We start from the raw sequence: 11380 nt of genomic DNA on the forward strand, positions 1-11380 counted from the left end.
TAATCAAAAAAACCACAAACACAAAAGCATGAATGAAAACCAATGACACGTCTTTAATTTCAAATGCAAATCAAAAACAGTTTTAAGAAGAGACCAACACAAATCTCAACCATCAATAGAAACAAAGAGGTATTTAGAAACATATCTTCACAAATAAAAGTATGTACACAACAACTTTGTCAGAAAACGTAAGAGGAAACACATTCAATGGGTAACAAACTTCACTTTTCAACAAATTATTTAAAGTTTTTAATTGATCGGCACCTAAACTTCTGGGTACTTTTACCTTGTGGATATTGTTCCTAGCAAACCAGTGGGACATTAAAACCCAATTTCCAAATGGTTCAGTCCTCTCATAGTTGTTTGACGGTCTTCGAGCCCACGATACTTTTCCCCTCGTGGTCAGTCTGCACCTCGAGTACACTCATCTCTCGTTTAGGGTTGCTAGGCGATTGTTTTTTACCTCCTTTTCTGGGGTCCTTCTTCCTGTTTTGAGCGGGGCTGTTGCACGTCACGGTTTTAGTCGACCTGAATCTCTCCTCTGTCTTTGGAGTGTTCTGACACTTCGGGCAGATCGTGGTCTCAGGTGGAAGCAACTCTGTTTTCTCTGTCTTTTTAGCAGCTGATTGGATAGAGATGAAGGCAGGAGAAGATGGAGGGCTTGCTTGTTGTTTTGCAGACGCTCCTTCACCCTGACTAACGAGCAGATCTGAGTCTCCTTGTGCTGTCGTGCTAACCTGTGTCTGCAGTGGTTTTGTTCTGCTTGACTCGATGCTAATTTTGCTAATAGCACCAGACGATGGAAGCCCTTGATCTACCGCTAAAGACTCTTTGAACAGGCGCGATAAACCAGCGATATCTGCGTCTGATTTCAAAGTAGACACAGAATAAAGAGCCTTTTTAATCCTTTCCTCTATTTCCACAAGTCTTGCTAAAGTATGTTCTTTAAGAGTTGTGATCTCCTCACTGGCTCGTTCAAGATTTCCAAACACATGTGCCATTGAAGACTTGCTTTCGGTGTTGTTTTTCGTTAATGGCAGCTTTCCTTCTTTGTTTCCTTTTCTCTTTTTCTTTTGTTTCTTTTTGCCGGGGATGACGACCCACTCTGGTACGTCCTCGAACACTTTCCTTAAACAACTTACGTCTACCTCGCTTGTGTCCTGTTCAATTTCTTCGACTCGGCTGAGAATGCTCTGCAGTTCCTCCTGCTTTCGCAAGTTGTCAAAGATATCCATGGCTGCGGTCATATTCTCCGTCATGATCACATCCATGTGGACGGACAGACGCTGCCGACGTTCGACCTCTGTCTCAGTTCGTCCTTTCTTCTCCCTCATCTCCACTCTACCTTCTTCTTTCTTTACTTTCTCCTTCTTGCTGTCAGCAGTTTGTTTGCAGGTGTTTGGCTCACTGCAGGACGAACCAGGTACAGTTGGTTGTGGTTCCTCAGCAACGTGTGCAAGAATTGAGGTGTTATTGCCAGACTGTTGTTTTTGTTTTTTGTTGTCCGCCTGGGCATTTCTTTTTGGCTTTGCCGGAGCCTTCTTCCCTGAAGCTGCGTTCTTACCTTCAAATTTCTTACATGCTTCCTTAAAATCGACATGGCTTTCATCCGTTTCATTCACATTCTCTTTGATTGGGGAATCCTTGGGGCTTTTCTCTTGGTCTGTGACGTTTATCTCCTGTTGTCGCCTAACGTCATTCTCAGTTTCCAAGATAACGACTGAACCTTGAACTTGATGCCTCACTTCACTTTCCTCAGACATCGGCGTGGCTTCATCAAAAGGCTTTTTGCTTTGATGATTCGCTGAACCCGACTCTGCACAAACGTTAGCTTTGAACAGACCTTGCTTTCGTTCATCCTTACATGTCACCAGTGTTTTGGGCAATGGTTGAGGAACTGTTTCTTCTACTTTTACAGTCATAGTTTGGGTTGCCTCAGGATTCTTTGTATCAGTCGACTGAATCTCTCCTCGTTTCACTTTCAAATGCTCAGGTTTGGGTGGGATGGCTGGTTTTGGAGCCACAAGTATTGTATTGCTTTTCTCTGAGACGTCACTTGTTTCTGGTTTATCTTTGGGCTCTGCATGTGTAGATGTCACCTGTTCTTTAGAGAGCTCTCGTCTCACTGGTGCTTGAGTTCGATCAGGGTCAGTCACGGGGCAAAGCTCTTCCTTAGCGGGGATTTGAACAGACGCTGTTTTCAAATGTTGTGATCTTTGAGGTTTGGACACATTTCTGTATATCATGGCGTCTCTGAAATCTCCCCTGCTGACATTGATGTTGGATTTCTGCAGGGAGTCCAAAGCAGCTTGAAGTTTACCGTGAAAAACAACTTCCTCTTCCTCCTGCTGAGCCTCGATTGTTTCTGGAATATGTTCAGGCTCCATAGCAGCTTGCAGGTGTTGTTTCTGGAAGACTTCTGCTTCTTCACCCATTTTACGGCATGTCTCAGTAGTTTCTGCTTCAGAATGACTATCTTTATGGCATGTCTTTGTGTTAGGTAATTCTCCTTGCGTAGTTGACTGTTTGACATCACCTGCTTTAACTGAGACGGGTTCTTGATAGTGAAGTCTCTGTTTTGATAGTGCTGAGTGATGCAAAGATTTGGCCTCGATTGTGGCCTGATGGAGGCTTTGCATTGCAGTTCGGAGGTCAGAAATCTCCTCGTTGTTATCTACCACCTCAACTAATTCAGCCTGGTGGACCTGACCACCGTCCTGTGTGCCACAATGTAGGTTTGATCCCTTTGGTGCAACTGTAGAGTTACATACCTCAGGTGTTTTGACATCCATCTCTGTAGAGGACTGGCTCTTTCCAAGACCTGTGACTGCACAAGAAATGGGGGCACGATTTTCCCATGCATTTGGTTTGGGCTGGATTGGTCTTTGATCTCCAGAGAACATGTTTTTAAGTCTCTTTATATCCACTGGGACCCATTCTGAAGCACTCTCCTCTGCTTCATCACCTCTCTGTTCATGATGCAGATCCATTCCTTGTTCAGCCACATTTTGGCTAAGAGGGAGTTCTTGTTCTTGCTCGGTTGGCTCCGCCTGAAGAGTTTTCAAATACCCCAAATCACCCTTTTCAATACAACTCTTGAACAGTTTAACGTTCCCTTTTACCGTGATTTCAGGCCGCACTGATCCTTGGTCTTTGGGAGTTTCTAGAAGGCAGCTCTTGGTTGATGCAACAAAACCTCCTCTTTCCTGCTCTGGTTCACAATGCTCTGCACCTTTTGGAGGACTGTAACTCTTCAAGTCGTCCACATCCAAATAATAGTAGAGGGAGTAGACTATGACTTTAGCCCCTCCGTCCGTATCCTCCTGGATTATCACTCCTTTCCGCAGAGAGTTATCTTGATTGAGAATATCCTCGACAAGCTGAGCCATGTTGGCGGTTTTAAACTCTGTGTCTTGGTTGGTACTGAAGTGATGATGCTGCACTGGTATCTTCACCAAGGTGGCCTCGATCTTTCCTTCCCTACCCTCCTTCAGATAAGTGATATGAGGCTTTAAGTTTGACCGTGGTAGCAACTGGAGTATGAAGTTTTGCGCACCACCTTCAGCCACCTCGTCGTATTTGATCTCAGGCCCATCTTCTGATAGAGTGAATTTGGCCTTTTTAGCTATCATGGTCTCATTGACCTCAATGATTGAGCCATCTGAATGTATGGCATTAACTTCATAAAGGGAATTCAGGGTTTCCTTGATGTTCTCAACCTGCCACTCAATTTCATCCTTGTTCTGATTCCTGATTTGGTCGAATGGCATTGATTCAAACAGATGAGCTCTGTTTTTGACATTAGCTTTCACCTGGTCGTGAATTTCCCCACCGTCCCGTGCTGGGCTTTGGTTTTGTGATGAACGCAGACATGAATGTTCTCTTTCTATGTTTGTTGGGATGAATGGGTTGTTTTGGGAAAGAGCCGCACTGGTTTTGATGATTTTCTCTGGACCAGGGATGCTTCTAGTCTCATCACCAAAGGATGTTTCACCAGTGGAAACCACATGATCAATGCTTTGGCCAATGAGAGGATCACAAGGACCTAGTTTTTTAGGCTGATTTATCACATCAAGACTTTTGGTGTGTAGATGATCTTGTCTACGCGTGTTAAACTCCTGTTTTTGGACTAACCCTTTCTTATCTCCAGAAACTTTTCCTTGGCAGTTATTTTTGGGAAATGGTGCAGATGTGTTCACAGACTGACTCTCAAATCTCCTCCTGGTAGCCTGAACATCTATTCTTACCATGTCCTCCTCACACTCTCTGTTTGGATCATGACTAGGTCCGATTGTTTTGTCCGTACAAGACCTGTCTTCATGCTCCTGAAACACAGCTGATGATTTACTGACATCGCCTCGTTCCACTGTTCCCTCGGCTACGTGCTTCTTGGGGATGTAAGGAGATGCTTTGTTGGTAAGGGCGCAGTTCTCAAATATCAAGCATCTTGACAGGACCTCTCCCTCGTATCCCGTTTCACCATCTGTCTCTAAACTCAAAACCTCAGCAAGCTCCTCGTCCACCACTCCATCCAGCGTCTTCAGCTCGGGGTGAGTGTGCTTCAGGAGCCTTTTCAGTTCGCATTTCGCCCGCTGTTGGTGTATCTTTTCTTTAGAGAGTTGCAATGACATGGACTGTGTTAACTTGGCCCCAGAGACGTCTTCTGGTCCTTGCTGATGTCTCGCTGAAGGAAGCGAAGGGATGTCATCTTTGCTTTGTTCGGAGTCCTCGGACATCTTAGAAGAACAGAGTAAAGGTCTCATCATTGAGTCCTTTGTAACAGATATGAGCCATCCAGTAAACAAAATGTTGCTCCAGGGAGTGCAGACATGCATTCAATGGTACCTCACTCATGCCAGTTGATATGCTTTCCACATGCCAGGTGTCAGTGGGTTAGCCGAACTCCAGAGCAACCAGCAAATGCAACCACATGATTAATACAATAATGTTGAGTTTATGGCATCCGATATTTATTTTTAAGGGAATATTCATATCTCGGGAAAAGCTTTAATGTGTTTTTGCAACAATGAAAATCCATTGCACACCATTATGCAAAATGTCCGGTCAAATTCCAGCTTACCTTGGTTCGCTGGACTCTTTTCCCAGACTGAGATGACTTATCTTGCTCCTTGAAGGAAACAGTAATAAGTTCAAGTCAGGTAACCTTTATATAAGATTTTTTTACACATCAGCAATCATTGTATGACATATTTTAGCGTGACACCGTTTAGTGTGTTATATGACACCTGTAAAAGATAACAAACTGCAGTGTGTACAGACAGATCTGCTGAGGGAGGTGCGCTCTCTGCAAGTTAAGTTAATGGGTTGTCATGAAACAAAAACATATTTTCTGGAAGCTATAATTAAAAATGTTAAAATGTGATTTCTCATTTGCATGCTTCTTAATGCTCTTAAACATTTAGCTTAAGCTCAAAGACAAGTGAAAAGACAAGGAGTAGGCGGATGTTTACCGGTTTTGAAAGGCTGCGTGTTGAATCCTGAGGTACCACCTTCGACAGGTAGAGGGCGGACATGGCTTTGACCGAGACACACTTGCTTTGGATTATAGAGCTGTCTCTGAAATCTTCAATGGACCTCCTCTTTTCATCTGCAGAGACATCAGATCAACCTTTAATTATCATTACGATTTCTTGTCTTGCCATTGCACACGTAGGAGTATTTCAATCAGCCAGAGTATATATGAAATGGGGAATATCTTCTTTTTCCACAATCAAAGGTTCAATAAGTATTTGCTTTATACAGATGTGCCGTCAAAATCTTTACGTGGTATTTAGGTTAAAGATTAAAGGAGTTGTACATTTGTCTCACTTTGTTTACTGGTTAATTTTAGCTTTTTAGGAGGCAGCTGTGTCAAAGTATTTCCAGAGAGAGGGTCACAACATCTTGTGACTTTTTCTGACATTGAAACAGAAGTCACTCATTTTAAAAACACATACAGATAACATACATCCATGTCAGCTAACTGTGTGTTATTGATAGTAGTTTTTAAAGGTGACTAGTTATAACATTTAAAGCTGATATTGAACAGCTGCCATGTGTTGGAGCTATAAATGTCCCACTGGTGGTGGAGAAGGACCGATACCTGACTCCACTGACACAAATACTGAGGGTTACACAGACAGGCGAGTCACAGCTACACATGACTCAGCATTAAATAGTCAAAGTGAAAAATTGTGACGAAGTTAAGATCGTAAATCAATAAATAGCTATCAATCAGGAACACATGAATAAAGCAGAATTACATTTGAATAAAGACAACATTTAGGTCAACTTCTAGCAATATTAAAGTCTAAACACCTTTTATGTTTTACGATTTTAATATATATATAAATACGTTTTTTAAGGGGTTTAAAGGAGTATGTTTATTTCAAGAGCCTCTAAAAGGACATATTACATGCTAGTGGGATTATTTCTACTCATCAAGCACAGAGATTTTTCCATAGTCTTTACCATAGATGTCATTTACAGTGGAGAAATTACCCTGCAACTTTTTGAAATTGTACTTCTTAAAGCCTCAAACAAAAATGTTCAGAAAAACGATGAATTAAATGTTGATTTCCGAAGCAAAAAATGCCCATACTTCCAAGAAATGTGCACTGATCAGCAACTTAACACATTCTTGATATAGCTTCTTCCTGTAAATCTCTGACATCAATCCAACACACATTGACGCACTTTGTTTCCACATTTAATCTCAAATCAAATCCGTACTCACAGAAAACGAGCAGTCCCTTATGTCCTGCCTGTCGTCTTATTCCCTTTCAGTCTTTGTGAATCTGTGAGGTCTGATTTCCTCTCGCTGTGTGTCTTCTAACTCTCAGTGTCTCCCTCTCTCCTCCCAGTAACAGCTGACCCTTCACCCTCCGTCACTTATTCATGACTTGCTGTCTATTTCTGTCCTGTAGTGAAGTGGTCTGCTGTGCCCACACCAGGTTGAGTCAATCACTGCTTCCTGCACTTCTCTCCCTCTCAGTTTCACCATCCTTTCATTCACACAGCCTCGACCTGAGTCACGGGCCTCGAAGGGCGAAGGCGGCTTTCCAGGGAATCTTTCAGTTACATAGATCAAGTCTGAAATGTGACTTGCATCACAGCCATACTTTTCAACCCTCCCGATTTTCGCGGGAGACTCCCGATTTCATTGTCCTCTCCCGGTTTCCTCCCGGGGTCATATTTCTCCCGCATTTCTCCCGATTTCTGACAACATCGGATTTACACACGACTGTTTCCACTCGGACTTTAATACAGCTACACCATTGTTTGGTTTCCATGGTAACACGTCTCTTTAGTAGCGCGCGCAACTCAAAGTCTGAGAGGGTGAGGCAGATATTCACAGAAAACAGAACAAGAATCGACAACTACTCTAACTCTCTGCTCACTCCTTTCCTGTAAAATACAGGTCCAGCCCACACATATGCTCCATCAAGGACGGTGCTACAGGCCGCAAGGCAGTGCACTTACAACTACAATAAGCATGTTCATGTTAATCTAACAGCTCCGGCGATCCACTAGCAAGCACTTTTCCAGGGCCTGGAATTTGCATTTTGAATTTCCATGACCTTTCCAGGTTTTTAATGACCGTAAGAACCCTGGTTAATTATTCATTTGGGGAGTGATACCAGTTTCCTTACAACCTCTTCTTATCAACTGGTCTTTGTGTTTATATGGTCTTTATATCTGGGCTTTTATAAAGAAGTTTTGGCTGTGTTGTTCAGCCAAACCATAAAAAGTTAGATTTAATCTGATTCAGTGACCCTAAAAATGATTTCCTGTGCAGTACGCAGAAGTAAACGAAGCTCAGGTTCATCTGACAGCACACTTGATTGAACGTTGTCTGGAACTCACCATCCTGAGAGGCTGCAATCCTCTCAAAATCTATCCCCCCGATTGTTTTCCTCCTCTCCGCCCGGGTCCGATTCACCACCTAGAGACAGAAAAATGTACTCTCATTGCAAATAAGCAGTCCGTCTGTGTGACAATTCTTTTTTCATAAGGGGTGTCATGATGGCCCCCCCACTGACACTTTACCTCAGCCACATCATAGACTTTAATTCACACAATGTACAATATCTGTTTTCTTTTCTTTTTATTACTGCCGATTTGTATTCCATATTTTATTCCATTTCTATGTAAATACTTCTTATTTTTATTATTCTTCTAGTTCTCTATCTGTGTGTTTGACTTTTTTTTTTATTTGATCTACTGTATGCACCACGAGACCAAGTCAAATTCCTCGTACGTGTCAACCTACCTGGTAATAAACCTGTTTCTGATTCTGATAATAAGAAAAGGCTGATGTTTGCATTTACCTTTCGAGTCACATGATCAGTTTTAGCTTCCTTTCTTGGAGCAGGTTCCTCTCCTTCTTCCCCCTCTCCGTTCACCATGGGCTTGATGTCTGCAGCCTTGTGAGAGGATGTGAGACTCTCTGCTCTGGGACTCCTCACCTTGTTCTGAGTGGCTCCCTTGGACTCAAACAGAGCCTTCAGGGCCCCGATGGAGCTGGCGCTGCTCTGGAGGCTCCCCACTGACCTACTGCGGGTCAAATTGGATTTGTCTCCTCGAGACATCCCCCTCGCCTCATCCCTCCTCATCAGAGACTCCAGGTGAGTCCCGTTACTCTTCAGAATAGAGGGTTTGTTCTGGCGGGGATACGAAAAAACATGCTTTCATGCAGCTGTGTTTATTATTTTCTAAAAGTCCCCTATTATACTGTTTTTCAATATAGTGCGGATTCTCTGTCTGTTACTTTAGATGAAAATAAGGAGCCCCTCCCCACGCCCGAGGGGTTCCCAACCTTTTTTCCCAAGAGCCCCCCCAAATGACTCCTGTTGGAAGTTGCGCCCCCCCCCCCCCCACACACACACACAAGGGGGGGGGGACGCAACAACGGTAATTAAAGTTTAAAAGTATCAAAAATGCTGCAACTCCTGTCACAAACTGGATGAATGTGAAGTATTTTGTTAAAGGAGGATGAAAGTGTAATTAAGGAGCACTATTGGAGTGACTTCGATGGTTATTGGACTCAGGATTCATTCATTTGGATTCCCGCTGTATGAAGAAATTAAAGGACGACGCAAGTGGAAACAATTCACAAAGGGATTCAAATTAAATTACAACTTAAAAGTTATAAATAATCTACAAAATGGAGGAGACCGATCTGATCGGAGCAACTGGGACAAATAATCCAACTGAAACCGGCATGGACGATGACTATGTTTTAAAAATGCGCTTATCCAGAAAAGCCTGGTTTGGACACTTTACGGGAAGAAGAAACATTTATATTAAAGAAAGAATTATACATTTCTGTCTTTTTATGCCTTTAATAGCTACTAACTTGAATTTTTATTCAAATTAATTAATCAATTATTTTGTATATGTTATTTTAATGTAGAGACAAGGCTTTTAGTGGCAAGCATGTATTGCGTTACAAATATATAAAAAAATCTATTTAAAAAAAGTCTAAATATGATATTTGGCCTCAAATCATCTGAGGCCTGGCGCCCCCCCTGTGATCTTTGGCGCCCCCCAGGTTGGGAACCACTGCTCTAGGAGGAGATTCAGGTGATAAGGTGTGTGGGGGGGGGGGGGAGGGGGTTACCTTGGTTGCTGATTGGCTAATGGTTACACAAGACAAAACATCGTTATGACATCATAAAGTGGCCAAAATCTGATCAGCTCATTTTCAGACAGGTTTTTATAGAAATGGATCAAAAAGAGAGAGAATCTTTGTTCCTGAAACTTTCAGAGTCTCTTTCCACAGAGGGGACACATGTTGATGTGTGGATTTTGCATGATAGCTGACCTTCAAATGTGATGTTGCATTGTGTTTGAGTTACCTCTTTGAGCACCGTTGTTGCCTTTGCTTCATCATTATTCACTGGAGTTTCTGGATTGGATGCACTTACTTCCACGGTAGTTTGATATCTATATTTAAAAAGACATTAATCAATCAGGGAGAACAGGGATTTTAACCTTTGTAGACCATTTACATGCACACAAACCTATCTAACATAACAGGGCCCCTTTAAGATACATGTAGAGCATTGGGCACAGATGTAGAAGAGTGATGTTTCTTCACCTGGACACTAGCTGGGACACAGATGTTATCCTCTCCCTCAGCCTCCCCTCTGTCCAGGTGGGCTTGTCACATGACGAGGGCACGCTCCTCAGTGATTGGGTGCGCCGCAGGTTGCTCTTCCAGTCCATGACAAATCACGTCACAGCACCACTCAGTTTGCAAACAGCTTCATCACCTAATATGAGAGACAGATTGTATTCAAACTAATTACCTGTAAATCTGAGTATCAAAAAATTCAAGTAATGCAACCTGATTACTTTGGCTACTTTCCTCATCAAATGCAATGCAAATAAATACAGGATTAAATAAAGATCAATAAGATATTTGACCTAATGCAACTTAAAGCCCGGCAATAGATCTGTTTTAACACCTTTGAACGTCAATAACGCATAGACAGCAATGAATACGTTTGTTGCACTGTACAAAGATTTTTAAAGATGTCATTCAATCAAAACAGCCTTGCAAATGAGTCAACTAAATCTTAAGATAAAATACGAATGTTTTCGGCTATATAAAGAACATGTAGAGTAGATGTGTTACCTTACAGCCGTCAGTCGGTGTCTGCTCTCTGTGAAGATTAGAAACTCTTCCGCGATCATCACAAGACCTGCACACGACGCGAAGCATTTCAGAGCAAAGTCCTTTTTCTTCCTCATTACCACAGATGGTGTAAAATGATCTATGAGAAGGACTACAGTATAGTAGGATATACACCCTCAAAGCAATCAGGAAGACCCACTCTGCATCTGCTGCTTTCATCTGGGGTTACAGAAGCTGGTTTGCACAACTCAAAATGGTTGTATTCAACATTTTAATCTGTAGCTTATTTAGCGCATTTTGTCCTGAGTTTTTAGGAGATTCCTCGATGTTTGATATCAGGTCCAATCCCCAAAGCTCAGATGCAATCATTTGATCTTCAAGCAGCAAGACATCATCCATTCAATTGAAATACAATTAACTTCATTTTGCAATAAAAGAACAAATATGATCATATGCAGCTATTTTTGCTTTGTCAGCATTTTGTGTGGGCTGGGTTTTGACGGTCACTGGTTAACATAGAGGCTCAGGTTACAGATTTACAGATTTACAGTGCAATACAGTGACATGTCAGCATTTTAAATGTACAAGTCGAGCAATCCACAAAAGACGTGTGTGAGAGAAACTCCCTCTGGAGGAAACTGGAGGATTTTAGCCTTTGCAGACCATTTACATGCAAAACCTAGAGGAGAGGGAGAACCCCAACAAGCAGAGTATTGCACCTTTAACATGTGTTTTAGT

At 42.3% G+C, this 11380-nt stretch overlaps 1 protein-coding gene across 1 annotated transcript; it reads right to left on the reverse strand.

Annotated features, from left to right (window-relative positions):
- Nucleotides 1–220: 220 nt before the first annotated feature.
- On the reverse strand, nt 221–10731 carry LOC307026012 (xin actin-binding repeat-containing protein 1). Its single transcript, XM_079661077.1, has 8 exons — nt 10643–10731; nt 10103–10277; nt 9861–9948; nt 8331–8663; nt 7867–7945; nt 5472–5608; nt 5081–5128; nt 221–4736 (listed from the first exon to the last, which is right to left on the reverse strand). Exons 2-8 carry the CDS (start codon nt 10228–10230, stop codon nt 354–356), a joined length of 5196 nt encoding a protein of 1731 aa, XP_079517203.1. The 5' UTR covers nt 10231–10277; nt 10643–10731; the 3' UTR covers nt 221–353.
- Nucleotides 10732–11380: the final 649 nt, after the last annotated feature.

The sequence above is a fragment of the Notothenia rossii genome (genome assembly GCF_949606895.1).
Source record: "Notothenia rossii genome assembly, chromosome: 12".
Classification (NCBI taxonomy): Eukaryota; Metazoa; Chordata; class Actinopteri; order Perciformes; family Nototheniidae; genus Notothenia; species Notothenia rossii.

What these genes read in the sequence shown, in the direction of transcription:
- LOC307026012 (XM_079661077.1), bottom strand. Translation starts at nt 10,230, where the DNA reads ATGGACTGGAAGAGCAACCTGCGGCGCACCCAATCACTGAGGAGCGTG. An exon ending in GTGTCCCAGCTAGTGTCCAG is followed by an intron (nt 9,949 to 10,102) that starts GTGAAGAAACAT and finishes TTTTAAATATAG; the next exon opens with ATATCAAACTACCGTGGAAG. An exon ending in CAACAACGGTGCTCAAAGAG is followed by an intron (nt 8,664 to 9,860) that starts GTAACTCAAACA and finishes TATCCCCGCCAG; the next exon opens with AACAAACCCTCTATTCTGAA.